General features: G+C 40.6%; 1 protein-coding gene across 2 annotated transcripts in view; it reads left to right on the top strand.

Annotated features, from left to right (window-relative positions):
• The window catches only part of FAT3 (FAT atypical cadherin 3), a 338,378-nt gene that overhangs the window by 305,136 nt on the left and 16,447 nt on the right, over window positions 1–16,795 (top strand). For both annotated transcript variants that reach the window (XM_085308761.1, XM_085308760.1), the window contains exon 21: window positions 8,749–9,217. In XM_085308761.1, the coding sequence (XP_085164887.1) occupies window positions 8,749–9,217 (469 nt within the window). The remainder of the gene's footprint in view (window positions 1–8,748; window positions 9,218–16,795) is intronic.

Genomic DNA, 16,795 nt, shown 5'->3' with positions numbered 1-16,795 from the left:
TTATGACTTGATGTTGTCCTGTAATTCAGCAGTGGAAGAAACAACACAGAGCCTTTTGTTTCTGTATTTGCAGCCTTTCAATTTCCTTTGGCCAAATGCATAGGTAAAGTTAAAATTGCGAGATAGTTATTAAYGGGCAACAAATAATTTCATAGCTGTTATGCTGAAATATTTCATGAGCAGGAGTACTGTGTCTTTCATTCACTAGAGAACATCAGCATTTCTCAGATTTGTATGAGACATAATTAAGCCCTGCTTGAAGTATGTAGAAAGCCATTGTTAGAAGTTTTTAATGTACTTTTTGTTCAAGAAAACAAAACAAAACCAAAGGCTTGAAGACTTTCTTTGAAGTCCTCATCATGATTGCTTTTGATATATATGGGCAGGTAATGTCACAATTAAATTTTGAAAAATAGTCAGCAAAAAACAAACGGCTCTAGTAAAAGATGCCACTTGAAAACAGTAGGAGATTGTACAAAGGCAGATTGAAATAGTGTTAGAATGATTATAGGAGAATTTATTTTATTTGCGCATAGAGCTGTCATGATTAAGGAGTCCAGCAGCTCGAGACTGTGTTACGTGGTTTTGCAAAACCAGCCTGTTCTAGATGATATTTTATTTCAAACATTCTTAAAGTGTGGACAGTGCACTGCAAGCATATCTTCCTACCAATCGTAATGGAAGAGTTTATTATAAGTTTTGTTATTGTTATTATTATTCCTAACTTTAAGGAAGCTGTGAATGAAAGTAAAAACACTAATGTCTGTTTTGGTGGGATGGCCAAAGTAAAATGCAGACTGAAGTGTAAATTCAGTAGGCCTTTGTTCAAGACAAAAGTCCTCTCCCTATCCCAGGCTTCTTTTGTTCTTAATCATTTAATGCAAAGAGTGTCTGGAATCACAGTTACTTCAGCTAAGCCAACCGTCCATGCCTATTTGAAATCCAGGCATCCCATGAAGTTTGCCWTAAAGATATGCTGAGACTACATCTAGCTCGAATGAGTTAAATCCCAGCAGTGCTCCTTCCTTCTCCTTTATTCCTGTAGCATCCTGGCTAGTGTCCTCAGCTGCAAGGTAGGAGATGAGTCTAGGCCTACACAGGGCTGAAACACTGAGCTCACACAGCTCTCTGCCTAGACAAGTACCCTAAAAAAAAAATCAGTGAGAAAGCCCCTCGTTACTGTGAGATTTCAGTTGTGGGGTAGGAATTACATAATTCTGRTTGTGGTTTTCCACAATCACCTAAACATTTTGTTTTGAAAGATTCTGTGAGGAAAAAAAATAATTGAAGGAGCAGTGACAAGAGCTGAAATATGCTGCGCTGAGTTCAGAGATCAACCTCTARGTCAGGCTCTTTTTTACTTCCTACCTCTTAAGTTTACTTCTAACTCGGAAACCCATCTCACAGAGCTCTTAACTACAGAGCTTTGACCAGAGCTGTWCCACAGAAATTTCCTATGAAAGAAGTCCAATGTTACATGTTCAGTGCCATTGGTCTGAGGCCCCCACGTTCTCCCATATGAGGACCAGGGAGGACACAGAGAACTGCACTGTGTTTCATGCTTGGTTTTTATGTAGCACAGTGTTTGCTCTAGCAGTGTGTAAGTCCCTGTCTCTGGTCTGACCCTTGGATACTATAAACATATGTATTTAAGGGAAAAGTAAAGTGGAATATTCAGTGTGGGTATTTTTTGGAGGAGTTGCATCAGTTAGAAGATCAGGATTTCTTAGAATGTTGTTCATGAAAGTTGTTTAGTGGAGGAACATCATAGAATCATAGAAGGGTAAGGTTGGAAAGGACCTCTGGAGATCATCTAGTCCAACCTGCAGGCATAGCCCCATACAGGGATTGAACCCRCAACCTTGGCATTAGCAGCACCACGCTCTAACCAACTGAGCTAAACCTGCTAATTCAGGCTGGGGTTTCATAAAGGTACTCTATAGGAGATGAATGACATAAAGCTCAAGGGATGTAGCTGTAACAAGTTTCCTTTAGGGATGCCAGGTCACTTGTGAACTATACTTTGGGGATCTCTGATTCAGAGGCTTTCAAGCATGCTACCCTTAGACTTTCCAAGCATAAGTTTCTCACATGTAAACCAGAGGTAAAGCTCTGATTTTTATTTTTATTTTTTTTTTTGAACAGGTATGTAAGCTGTGACATAGGGAGGTGCTCAGAAGTGAGTCCARTAGGTAAATTAATTAGAGGTCTGTAAAAAATGTGAAGTTGTTATCATTTGAGCATTACTTTCAATTAAATTTAACATGAGGAGATGCTTTCCAAATAGAGGACAAAGGATAGGATTCTGTGCTCTTGTGAGCACTCTGGCACCACTCCAGCAAGGCACTTAATCACTTGCGTAACTTCCTGTATTTGAAGGCAATTGAAACTAATCACATAACTTCATTTTAAGCTTGTACTTAAGTGTCTTCCTGGATTAGCACGRAAGGGCTCACCAAAAGAGCATTCAGCCCCAAACAAAGGTAGAGATGGAAGAATTTTAGATTCACCACATAGGAGGAAGGGAGGAAGGGGAATATCCTGAAAACAAAAACACTATTGAGGCATATTGTGGCACTGATTTTTTTTTAGTCAAGTCTCTCCCATTAGAGTCTATTTAAAAATTAGTGTGGCAGTATGGTTTTCAGTGTTTAAATGACCAGCTTAATTTTGGAAGCTCATACATTCATGATAACTCTAGGGATGGAAATATTTCATAATCATAACACAGTGTCCTTCTTGGATGAATGATCAATTCCATAGAGCAAACTGCTTGTCTACTAGTTTGCTGAAAGCCTACTAGCTACAGCTACGCTGTGTTGATACAATATAATATGGGTGTTATTTATTCAGCTGTTTCAAATAAAGCAACTCATCCATCAATTTAGAGAGACTGGCCATTCTTTTAGCTGTGTGCTTTTGCTTTTAAGACAATTGGAGCAAAATGAGATGCAGGTCAATAGCCTTTTTTTTTCCGGAAAGATTGCATGTGCTGAAAATGGTGTCACCATTTCTTTTTCTCTTATGTAGTATCTATCTGGGTAAAATAAGAGTTAACAATTTAAAACATCATAAGGCCACTCAAGAAGAGAATCCCCACATTTATTTTGTTTATTAAGAAGTATAATTTGATTCCACTAATTTTTCAAATTTGAAAGAATTAAAAATAGGTAAGGAAAGACTTTCCTCTCATGTTGGAAACATAGCTGTTAAACAGTAAAAGACAAGCATATGTTCTTCAATCCAGGCAGCTAATGTGAAACTTTGCATGGCTTAGTTAAGTTTGTATTCTGCATTTTAATGCATTACTGCTGCATGGCTTGTGCTGGATAAGACTGAAGCTGGATATGATCCCAGTTACGGCTGGAGTTGAAATGCGTAATATTTTAATTAAATATACCATTTTACACAAATGAATGTGAAGTGTAATTCAGCTAACGAAATATTTCCCCAGATAGATTAKTAGGCAATGTGCTGTATCCATGGTGTATGACCACAGATGGAGTGTGTGAACCTAAGGTGGTCTCAGAAGAACCATTTGATCATTTTATTACCTATGCTGATATACAAATATGAATGTTAGCCAAACATCTTAGCCAGGCTAATATTCTAATATAATTTACAGTATGCATTTGGCCCTGTTTTGCTCATTGAGTGAAACTCTTAAAATGTAATAGGTTGTATCACCTTTAGGAGCCTTCTCTGTTCTTTGTGCTTCTCTGCCCATTTTATATAGGTGAGGAGTATTGTATTTGTGGTAACAGACATGTCCAGGTATGCACTGACACCACTGTCCTAATACCTGTAATGAGAGATACTGTAACTAAGCCCAGAAAGTTTTGAGAGGCAGCCAGCTGTGAGCTTGGTGGGAATTACCTGCCCATCTAAGATGAAACAGTGTCACCCTTTCATYGTAGGAAGGGTCTCTGCCAGACTCATCGGCTGACGCTAGCAATGGGTTGCAGAGTTTGCTCTAAGACAGAGTAATGTGAGCTCTCTGCCTTGTGTCATGTAGCTGGAAAAAAAAATAAAAGTGTCAGAAGTCCCGTCTTACACTGAGGGTTTGATACTTCCAACCATCAGTCAGACTAGCTGCCCCACTATGAATTTATTGTCTGGATAACTGCTGAGCCTGGACATGAGCGCTGGTCTGTCATTTGATTACGTAACATTTGCTTGCGTGTACCTCATTTAGTTAGAAATTAAGGTAAATCTCAGCTTGTCTTGGTGCTGAAGTCTAGGCTGTATTTAAAGAGCCCGCTTCRAGCATGAAACAATGCCTGTCAGATCACAGGGATTTCTAGGAATGACAAGAACACCAGGGATTAATTGTTGAATTGAAGATCAATGGTCCAGTTCTCTCAAGCTTAGGAGTGGAGACATCGTTGATCCTCCCCTTTGAGTGGAGGATACCTCTCCTCCCTGCTCGGCCAGGAGAGCTGCTCTGTGGCCAAGACACCAGCTCTTTTGGCTGCTCGCTCATCACAGGCAGTTCCTGCTTTTCCTCCTCCTCCTAGAACAGTTCCAGCAGGGGATATTACATTCCTGCCCCACCACAGCAAGGCCTATGGCTGCTTGCTTAATTAAAGTCCTTTTATGGYCCCATCACTGTGGACATCTAAGCATGTCACAGTCCTTAATGTATTTATCCGTAGAGCACTGGTATGAGGTAGAGAAATGACGTTATCCCTGTGTTACCTGATGGAGACCTGAAACTAATGACTTGCTTGAGATCCCAGGGGAGGACTATTGCACAGAATGTATTCTCGTGTATATCTATCATATGCTAGGCTAGTACTATAAGTGTTGGATCATCCTTCATAGTTTTCAGTCTAGCCCAAAGTAGCGGTTATTAGTGCTTTTTTTAATAAAAAGAAGGAGATGTAAAATTTCCGATAATATTTACTATGTATCTCAGATCATCTGTTGATGAAAAAGAAATAAAAATGGATGAGAAAGAAAGAAAGATGTATAAAACATTTTTACAGTAAATCTTTTAAGTTATGGATTCCTATATATAATAGTGTAATATTTATCCCAGGTGCTTGTATTTGTGTTGCATTTAGCAAGATAATTGGAAAAGCATGTTTGGTGAATAGGGGTAATAGGCRTGCAGGCAGTTGGTTCTTCAGGGTATACATAGCCTTTGAGGAGGTAAATGTATGTTACATACAATCAGTAGAGGAATAGTTTCCATAGTAAAAATCTTTAGAGGAAGAAGCAAGGTAACTGCTTATCCGACAATAGCTGCTTTTCAAAGCGTAATACGTTGGCATGTATTTTTCAGTATGATTTGTAATTGTATTGAACCAGACCACACTTTCCGAACAGCATCTTAAAGTTTTGTGCACTGTTTTGTTGCATGGGGAGAAAATAAGCTCTTGCTTCATCTTTGGAGAAAAACTGGCTCAGTTTATCAGGAGATCTTTTTTACCAAGATTCCTCCTCAACAGATGCTTTGGTAGGCCCAATTTCAATCTTCAGAAATAGTTTACAGCTGAGTTTTGAGTCCTATGAGAAAAGATTTTTTTTAATGAAAAGTGAATCCAGACTTATTTTTTATATACCTATTCACTTTTTTTAATTGAGCTGTGTAAGTAACAAGCAACATTCATCCCTCAAGCATTTTATATTACAATTGTAGATCTCATTTCTTCTCGGTTTCATTATATTCTACAGGTCAAGGACTTCGAAATAACCAGCTGCCCATAGCAGAGACAAATTCTTGCTCTTTTCCTCTGGCTCCCTCTGCATGTTACCCAACCCTCATGCCATGCAGAGTAGATGGATAGTTGGCATTCCCAAGTAGCTGGTCATCTACTTAGCTGTCTCCATGCCTGCTCCACATCCAAGGAGTTGTGGAGCAGTGGAGTGCTGTGGTTTACACCATGACTGTCTGGTATGGCTTGGAATAGATCTTCTTGAGGTTACGAACCAGTTCAAATTCAACTGGTCATAAGACTGAGATCTGGAAAGAGAGAAAGGAAGTGCAAAGATGATTAGAACTGAGGATTTTACCCTTAGCCTTCCAGATAGTTTTATGAATCTCCAAGGGCAGTAAAATCATGGAATCATAGAATCGGTAAGGTTGGAAGAGACCATCCAGGCAGGCTTTAAATATCTACAGAGATGGAGACTCCACAACCTCTCTGGSCAACCTGGTCCAGTGCTCCGTCACTCTCACAGGGAAGAAATTCCCCCTCACGCTCAGGCRGAACTTCCTGTGCTTCAATTTTTGCCCATTGCCTCTTGTCCTGTCACATGGGACAACTGAAAAGAGTCTRGCCTCATCCCCTTGACACCCTCCCTTCAGGTACTTGTACACATTGATMAGATCCCCCCTCAGTCTTCTCTTCCCCAGGCTGAAGAGGCCCAGCTCTCGCAGCCRTTCCTCAYAGGGCAGGTGCTCCAGCCCTCTGATCATCTTTGTAGCTCTACACTGGGCTCTCTCCAGTAGCTCCATGTCTCTCTTGTACTGGGGAGACCAGAACTGGACACAGTACTTGAGATGAGGTCTCACGAGGACTGAATAGAGGGGCAGGATCACCTCCCTCCACCTTCTGGCAACACTCTTCCTAATGCACCCAAGGASACCATTGGCCTTCCTGGCCACAAAGGCACTTAATAATAGTAATAAGTAATAGTAGTAATACCAGGGGGGGAACCTTTGTTATAATGTGTTACACAGACTCCCACTCAAAGTGGAAATGGCAGAAAATACTCAGACCCTAGATCAATATTTCTTTACCTGGAATGAGGYGTAAGATCTCAAACATCTACTTGCTGGAGACTATGCAAGCATGGTCTGCTTATGTGGATTGACCATTTACCTTCAAGCCACATCACAGGTGGCAGAGTTGAGCTTGAGCACTGATTCATACTCATGCCAAAGGATGTTTCTAGCTAACACCGTTAAAAATAGTATGCAGTCATTCAGACTAGAAAGCCAAAGACAGATGGACATGAGGCAGCATCCTCATGTCTGCCTTAGCTATGCCAGTTTAGTAGGCCACCGAAGTGTGGTGGGTGTTTACGTTTTTAGCCCATGACCCTTTGACAGCTGTGGCAACTCTATACAGAGGAGGACATTTTGATTCTTCTGTCCATTGCATAGATAGSTCTAGACCGTAAGAACAGCTTCTCCTCCCCTTCCTTTTACTCTGCAGCAGAAAAAAGTGAGCCTGCCTGTCATTTGTATTTTCACTAGCTTTAGTGATAGGTCTATTCCAGTACCTGGAAGAAGGGAGTTGGAGTAAGCTCTGGTCAGCCCTCAACAGAGCATCATTTGAGAACTACTGAAGGAGAGCAGACTGTGGCAGAGCACAATGTATCTCCTGCAGGGAAGGTTACAAAAGGACACAGCACCTGAACTTTACAGGGGGATAAATAATGGGACAGAACTGTCTTGAGATGGGGCTTGCAGGAATAAATATTTCCTAGAGCATGACATAAAAGTAAAATATTTGCAAGAGCTTTCAGAGAGCTTCAATCCAATTAACATGTCATAAGAAATTATCTCCTGATTCTGTCAGCCATTTTAAACTTATCTGCCATCTGTTAGAAAAACCTAAAATCTTTGGGTAAAATGCTAATGAGGAAAACAGCACTCTGCACCCTTTCTGTCACTCTGCGTTTAGCCTGCCCCAGCCTGCTGGCATGAATTCTCCTTCATGAGGACTTCGGATTCAAGGAGACCCAAGCCTCAGCTTCACATCTCTCTCTCTTTATAGACATTTGTATCAGCTCTCATCACCAGCTGYCTATGTCCCCTCACAGTCATTGACTGATTTTGCTTTTAGACTTTCCCTTTTAGGGATGGAAGGGCCATACTGATTTTAAAGCTGAGATGTGGACAAATTAAATGACAGGCACAGGTATTTCCCATTCCCCTCCAGTGCTCCGCCTCCCCCACTGCCTAGCGCTCCTTAGCTGCTCTCCGTTTACAATCACCTGCCTGGGCGAGGGGCAGAAGGGAGAGTGAGAAGCCATAACAGTCCCTCTGAAGCTCTGAACACAGCATAAATACGAGGAAAAGCAGAAAAGTAGAAACCATCTTACAGCCTCTGTGAGGTATGCACAGAGCAGATAGTTCTAGTATCCCTGGAATATAACTGACCTTTGGCCAGCCAGAAGCTTCCTGTTGATCAATAGAGGAACTGAATTTAGGGAAAAGTACATGCCTTGCTGAGATACTCCACAAAGTTACAGGGATGCAGGATGTGTACATTTCCAGAGCATGTAACATCCCTAGTGGAAGGCAGCGATCRTTTTCCTCTAGCATCTCCCAAACAGTGAGAGATGGCTCCTTGCCCCCAAAGAGCTGCCTGTTCAGGAGCACCGACTGCTTGGAGCAGAAACATGGAGCACAGATGGATGGAAGGACTTGCCCAAGGGAATAGGACTGCTTAGCAGCAGAGCCAAGAACAGAACTTGGGTCTTGCAGCCTATGTYCTATTCAATGAGCTATACCATTTTTCTAGTCTTCTCATGGATTGTGTGTTTTTATTTCTACAGTTTGTCTACAGTGACAGACTTYGGGTAAATTCTAAGTAGGCTTGTGTTTATCATGTTATGTTTTAAGTCTAATGATAAAGTTACATTTTTCTATTTTAGAATTACACAAGAGAGCAACTTTAACGCTGTGCAGAGACTGTCTAGAAGTCTTCTAGGTTTGTGGATTCAGTCTGAGTATGTATTGTGAGATACACGAATGTCTGAAGCACTTTGGTTTCCGTTTTCATCTTGCAGATTGTGGATGGCAAACTGTGGTTCCAGTTGGACTGTGGAAGTGGCCCCGGAATCCTGGGAATTTCTGGCAGGGCTGTTAATGACGGAAATTGGCATTCAGTCTTCCTGGAGCTAAATCGCAATTTCACGAGTTTGTCCCTCGATGACAGTTACGTGGAGCGCCGCAAAGCCCCCCTGTATTTCCAGACGCTGAGCACAGATAGCTCTGTGTATTTTGGAGCCCAGGTCCAAGTGGATAACGTCCGGAGCCTGACAGACAAGAGGACAACACAGGTCTTGAGTGGCTTTCAAGGCTGCCTGGATTCAGTTGTCCTAAATAACAATGAACTGCCACTCCAAAACAAGCGCAGCAGCTTTGCAGAAGTCGTTGGCCTGACCGAATTAAAGCTTGGCTGCGTTCTCTACCCTGATGCGTGCGAGAGGCATCCRTGCCAGAACGGTGGGACCTGTACGAGCGTGCCATCTGGTGGTAAATATTTTGAATTACCTCTATCTTTCACCCTTTYCCCCCCCTACAATTTATTGTCAGAGATGGTTTTATGCAGCAACATGCTTGAAAAAATCTCACAAACTCTCTAAAACTACTAAAACAGGTATTGCAACTATATAAAAGCTATTTGCTGTATAAGTAACAGTGAAGCCATGCCCCTTCTCATTGCATTGGTGTTGAAGAAGGAAATTGATTTATTGGCTGTTAGTATAATTCTATTTATGTAGAAACTAGTAGAATTACAATTACTGTAATGCTTAGCTGAGTTTATCAGAATTCATTTACAGTACTGAAAGTTGTACACAAAGGTGCTGATTTCTRATGTCCATCACAGATGTTACTACTGTTGCTCTTCTGTGTTTCTGAAGCTGTCTCAAATAATTACTGAGCTGTCCACAAACACCTTGACCCTTTTGTGAGTGAATAATTTGATTACATGTCTGTGTAAAATAGAGAGTTCGTACCATTATAGACCCCCAAAAGTGTATTTTACAGCTTCCTTGGAGGCTGGAATGCTTCAAGGTCTAAGTAACGCTATCCAAACTTTACAGGGCATTGATTTAAATAGTGTTTATGTCAGAGTTTCCTGTCCAGTGGTTATATAGTGGCTTTTGCAATTTGGTATTATTGATTTACTACATGTGATCAAGAGCACAGGTTATAAGAATCGTAAGAACAGTCAGCCTCTTAGCAGGGAAAAAGCAAATGGCATAAATGTAGGACCTCTCCTCCAGGGCTATTCTTTCTCTGAACTGCACAGATTTCCCTACCAGTTTCCTGGTAATACTGTACATACTGTATTAGCAGGAAGTGTTGTTCACTTTTCTGGCAAACTAAAACTTTCAGTGAGCTGACAGGGTCCCACTTCTTTGTCCAGGCAAGGACATTTTCCAGTCCAGAAGGAGGAACCTCCACAGGGAGGTGTTGTATGAGTTCAGGGCTTTCCATCCACTCATTGTCAGTGTTTCTGGTCCTGGTTCCTCTGGGAAGTTCCCAGTAACTTTTTTTTTTATGAAGCAATTAACCTCTACCCAGGGTTTTCTGCTTCATTATATCCATGCAGTTCCCTCGTACTCATTTTTTTTTGGGGGGGGGGAGGGGGTTCATTGTTTTCAGCCTTATTCTCATTTTTCCTTCCTGACCCTCCAAAAGGTAATCCGTTACGCTCTTCAGCTCCTTCTCATTTGAGGTTTTGCTTTTACTGCAGGGTGTGTTTGAATCCTACTCTCCTGGAAGAAGCCTCAAGATGCGTTCCCAGTCTATTCCCCTACAGTGTTATACCAGTCTCGGGGTTTTCTTAGTTCCCACCAATCTCTCACTTAGACAGAGGTTTCTTTATGCCCAGCCTGCTTGGCTCTTTTAACTGGGGTATTTTTGTGATGGTGCTGTTCACAGCAGTTTCTTTCTAAATTTTAGAACGTCCTAAACTTTAGKACAGTTTTGTTTTCAGAGTTGAAATCTAGTGAAATCTGACCCAAACTGAATGTCTAGACCCACACATAATTTTTTTGCTTGGGTAACCCTGCCGTATATAGTAACCTCKGACAACTTGGGTTTCCACATGCTGAGATGTCTCAGCTAGCATCTCTTCTGGATCCTTGGTGTTGTTTCAGGCACCTCTTCTCCTGTGCCTAGTTTTATTTTCATTGTCTTACATATTCTGTTGATTTTCTGGATCTAGGATCTCTCCCTTAACAAAACTCTGGCATATATATAGTTAATGGATTTTTTCAAACTTTTCTGTTTTAGGTAAGAATAATAAAAAATAATACATAGGTGTGCCTGTCCTCAACTCTAATAGTACATAGCTGATACTTTCCCCCTAAAATTAAGCRTTACATGTCAGCAGAAAAGAAGCTTGCTCTTCATGAAAGAGCTGTATTATGGCCTCTGCAACGCAAAGGCCATAGCCAAGCTATTTTCCATGTTCTCCTATGCAGCCCACAGCCGTAATTTGGCTGTTTGTGTTTTCTGAACATATAGCAGAAAAGCTACTAGTGACATGGTCAGCACCGACCAGCTCACCAGGGSAGGTCCCAGCCCTACCTAGGAAGAAAATGTGAGTTTTAAGAAGTGTGACCGTGGCTGTTGGCAGACCTGCTTTCCTCCACTGCTGAAATCTTGCCTCCAAGTCTCTGCTGCCCATGCAAGGTGCTCTCTCTGTAGCTTCTTTTGAGTTTGTTTGTGGTTTGGCTTGCAGAACTCTCCTGCTCCTGATCTTAATTGCTGAACTTTCTAGTTTGCTACGGTTTATGGCAGGTAACATGAAGGCTAAATCAGGGAAGCTATGAGCTTTAATGTCAGYGGAAGGAGGCATGAAAACAGTCAAAATGAATGAACTTGCAGCATTAAAAAGCTGGAATTAATGTGCAGCTCGAAAACAAATGTTGCTGCTTATGTGTGCTGRTAAGGGTCTTTACCTACAGAAGGGGTAAAAGGAAACAAGATGAATATTGCAAGCAAAGTGCAAAGGAAAATAATTCCAAGGGAAAAGTATGCTTCAGCCATTGAGAAAATTGCTAAACAAGATTATTTAAATTCCTAGGAAATATGAAAGTAATATTCATATGGTTGTAGTATGGCTTTGATTCAGATTCCATACTTAATAAATTAGGTTAAACATCCACCAAGCTAGCATCCTCGGAAGTGCAAGAACAGCTCCTTCTATTGATTTTGCTTGAGTCTATTTACAGTATTGCTCAGCAATCTCATGATGAGTAAATTGAAACCTTTCAAACAAATCACTTTACAGTAATTCTTTTTCCCAGGGCCGTGTGCATGCCATTTTAAACTGAGGGGAGCATTGAGGTGGGGGAGAAACTAGTGGCTCTAACGATTGGATCCACTGTATTTCTGAAATGGCACGCGCGGTTCCCCTGTCAGCATAACTCACGGCTGGAGCTCAGTTACGGAATTTGCTTAAACTCGCACGTGGTACTGCCTCGGCAAGGGGGCATGTGCCCTGCRGCGATATTTCAGCTGGCTGCCGTTAAAAAATCTGTTTGCTGTTTTTACTGCCTCAGCAGTGTATGTAAATAAAGGATAGTTATAATGCCATAATTCCAAAGCAATGGGCCCTAAACATACTTTGGTGGTTTTGTAAGCCATCCCACTAGGAGAAGTCATAGATATTTTTGTTTCCACCAGCAAAGCATTTCTGCTAGTGTTAGTCTCCTCCCAATACGAAAAGACCATATAATTAAATTCCATAGAGAGGAGAGCCCAACAGCATTGCAAATGCTAGTTATAGAGCCACAAATTGCAATATGCGTTTAAGAATGGCAGAATGTTGTATTTGCTGGCATAGATGTTAGCATCCGGATTTGATTTAAAATAAAATAAAAAAGAATTAAATCTTCATTTTTTTAATCTTAGGAAAGAAGACAGCATTTTGGGGGCAGGGAGGGGAAAGAAGCTTTCATAAATATACTGTGCTTGCAAAGCCTCCTTTTCCAGTTTTAATATATTCGGCAGCATCAATATCTCCTCGCTAATATTTTCTATGATGTTTTCCTCCTATCAAAGTTACTGGAGAATAATGCTCATTTTCCTAAACAATAAGTGTTTGCCATAATAACAGGGCTTATTTTAATAAATTAAATCCTCTAATTTGAATCTTGCAGAGTAGATTTCATACACTGTTAACATTCTTTTTCGTACAAAAATCTTACTGTACTTTCGAAGGAAATTAAGAAAGAAAAGAAGAAAGATTTATAGCTACCTTTAAAAGAAAACATTCAAATAAAGGTTGTCCAACATTATAATAATGAAGAGTTGATGGGCTACAGGCCAGAAACCAAAGGGGCTCTGTCTAATTTACATGTAATTTGCATAAATTAATCACCAAAAATATAGACCTCTGTGATAGTATTCCTTTTCTGATATCTTGCTTTCTGAATAGAAATACCCATAAATATGCTGAACAGGAGTCCACCATTAATAAAAAGCTGCCTCTCGTTATCTTTTAGGTCACCACACAGGTATGGGAACAGGGTAATATTATGGGCCTGCTTTTGGAAATGTTGTGCACTTATACACACTACGAGTACATCCACCTACTGCTGTTGTGGTTCATGTGGACATATTTTCTGCAAATTTGAACTGTGTAACTCAGAAACAGTGGTGTAAATGGGCAACAAAGCTCGGTATGGATTGCAAAGGTATTGCCCAGAAAGCAGAGTCAGTACTGGGTCATCTCAGGAGACTTCTAGCTGCCGGTGTCAGAGAAGTCACCACTGAACAGTGCATGCTCATCTCTGCCTGGGCTTCTGCTATGAACAGTTTTAGGGCAATTTTCATGGAGACAGTGGAAACCACATCCCTGAAATATAGGGCATATTCTTCCAGATTTCTAGTTCTTATCCTTAAGTGTGGGTCAGTGAAGCTACTTTTAAAATAAGCTTTTAATATTTTGAAACCTGACAGAACAATGTATTTTTCCTCAGCCTCATTTTCAGAAACAGTTTGGCTCTTTGAACTTGAAATTTCCCTATAAAATTCAGCCAAGTGTTTAAAGTCAGACTAAGCCACTGAATATGAGGTCTTAAAATGGGAAGTGTCACACAACTTTAATGACAGAGTGGCTTTACCAATTCTGCCAATAGTAAGTATATGTTTATCTGCTTGAATAACAACATGAACAATCACAGCAACAGAAAGCTTCACTATAATCAAATCTGAATACCACACCAAGCTTTTTAACCACAGAGAGAAACCTCGTACTTGTAAAGGCAGGCTTCAATTATAAGTATAGTTACTTGCTTTTAATTTGATCAGTCCTACATACATCTGGCTTTGATTGAAGTAAATGGCTTATATGAGAAGGCAATTTTATTTGAATATAAAGCATTCGAGCAGAAATATCTATCAACTCCAGAACTGAAGGCAGAGCAGGAGGAGAGAAAGCCATTGCTTTCCCCTCCCCTCATTCTTTGAACCTCTCCTCTTTTTTTCTTCTTCTCTTCTTTTTACATCAACAAAGTTAAAATCCAAAAGCAGGGAAAAATACAGCCTACACTGAGATGCAGATTTTATTCACTGAAACACATTAGCAATGTTAACACATGGGCATACTGAGGATAAAGTAGAATGATGTACGGGAAAAAATTGTGTATTAATACCATAGTCATGAGTGGACCTGGTCTTGCATATGCTCCTACTCTCACACACTCAAATGAAACAGCATACTATACTGTTAACATCTCAAATTTGCATATCAGTGTTAATATTTTTAGATATCTGGATTTAATTTCCCAACTTCAAAGCAAATACACCCCAATCCTGCTGACAGATTCATAGAAGGCATTGGTCCAACAAAAATAGGTTTGTATTCATACTAACTTGTAGCATGAGGCAATGATCATGTCTCTAAAGATAGGTAAGATAAATCTGAAGTGGCAGGAATCTGTATGGCTGATGAACACACAGTACTTGGATACCAAAATGCAAGTGCTGGGAGAGATCTCTTTGCCTTCAGTTCTTCTCATCTGTTAACTCACCATGAAACACTATGGTGAGCAAGACTGCGGGCAAGCCTGTTTCAGGTCTAGCTTCACAGCACGGGAAGAAACTACATGGTGAGATCAAATATAAAAGCCAAAGCTTGTACCAAATGAAAGCCAACCTCTGTTGCATGTGATAGATAGAAAGAGACACATACACATGGTCAAAAGAAGAACTGGCAGCAGTAAGGAGCAGCCTCTTTAATAAAGCCAAGTAAACCTGAGGATAGACAGACATTCAGATGTTCAGGCTGGGAATTCTCCCAATAGAGACATTAGCTGCATAAAAGCATCGCATCTGCTGATGGCACTGTGCCTTCCCTTTGCCACTTCCCCTTTTTATTAAGTGCCAAAGAAACAAAGGTGTAAACAGGAAACCTATCCCATGTCCTTATTGAAAGCATGTTACTCTTCTAGAAAGTCCCTTTAAAGGGACTGAAAAATCCCGTTTCCTCTTGACGTTTTATATGAGTGAAAACAACATACCAACAAGGCAGGAAGGGAAGCTGTCGGAGTCAAAGAGGATGAGACTCAGCTCCATGGACGGGGGAGAGGGACTCAGATTAGTGGAGGAGCATGASAGAAGACCCAAAACTATTTGGAGTCCATGGGGGGAATGTCTACATAAGTGTTTTAATTTAGACCAAGAATGAGCTTTGACATGAATCTTCTGATCATCTCCACTTACTATGCCTCAGTTCCTGTTGTGAAGAGGTGAGGTCTTGGTGTGCTGAACCAGGATGGCTTTGGCCTGGAAGATATGCTCCTAATGTGATCCAAAAACCTGAAATGTGTACACTGTGAGCGTTAGGTCCTCAGCACCAATCGTTTCTCTCTCCACAAAACTAYTGCCATTAGGCTTACTAGCCTAGAAATAGCCTAATATGTTGAGCCTGCCCTTGTTCTTGATGCTCTGTTGGTACCAGCTGTTGTGGCACATGCTGGGGATATTGTGGTCTCATCCCAGCAACATTGTATGTGTGTATCAGGGTTTTTCATCTTCTTCCACTGCTCCCTTCTGAAGCAATACAGTGATATCGCATATTTTGCTGCCTTGGAGAATGCATGTCAACATTTTCTGGCACCARTGTGCAAATCGAAATACTGAAATAATTTTGGGAGGACCTAGATGGACTGTATGATCTTAAAAGTCTGTGAATTTCCATGACTTTCAGTGCCTTGATTGTGAGCAGGAGCAATCCTAGATGGCTGAAAAGAGTCCTTTTTTTACTTCCCCTACTGAGAGGACAGGAGCACTTAATCTTTCCTTCAGCTGTGTTGTCCTTGGCTGTGGGAAGTTTGCTTATTATTCTTGTATTAAATGAATGGGAAGAAATGCATAATGTATTGTCTGGGTATTAAATTAAAAGTATAATAAGCATTCTTTGTTAGATCTAGAATGCACTCCTGACAAAAGGGTTTTTTTTCAGGATCACACGTTGTCCACAGCCATGTGGCTACAGTATGGAGTTGCTAGCATACAATAGTAGGCAAAATTTCAACCTCTGCTGAGAGGTAGGGAGAAACATAAAAGGTGTGGCAAGTGTTCTGACGTTGTAGATGTATCTTGTGTACTGAGACATCATACCAGCTCTTCAYTTCCACATTCTATGAATTTTAATGTAAGTTTTGCTGTGGTGGAGTCCTCCTAAATGAATACTTTGCAGCTCTAATGTGTATGTCACAGAAAAGTTATCTGTCCAGTCTCTTACTAGAAGCTCGAAATTAGCAGYTGTATTACAAAATGCTAATGTGAAGAGTAGTCACCAATAAATATTGTGATAAAATACTTTCTTTTTTTACTTCCTTTCTATTTCTAACTTTAATCTTACAAACTGTGCTGAAAACTTCAGTCTTCTAATATGTGACTGTGTTCCACCAGTAGATCATTGTATCAAATTCAGTCAAAAATGTACGCCTTCATAAACAGGCTTTTCATCTTGATTTTCATCATACGTTGCCCCATAGAACTCTGGTCCATCCGAAGCATTCAGTTTCTCCTCCTCTTAGTATAAAATGTTAATATATGTTAATATATGTTAGTACATTTTTAATA

This window comes from Rhea americana, unplaced genomic scaffold (assembly GCF_003343005.1).
Source record: "Rhea americana isolate MKP2758 unplaced genomic scaffold, rheAme1 scaffold_280, whole genome shotgun sequence".
Classification (NCBI taxonomy): domain Eukaryota; kingdom Metazoa; phylum Chordata; class Aves; order Rheiformes; family Rheidae; genus Rhea; species Rhea americana.
Note: the sequence above shows the minus strand (reverse complement) of the source record. Positions and strands in the feature narration are given on the sequence as shown.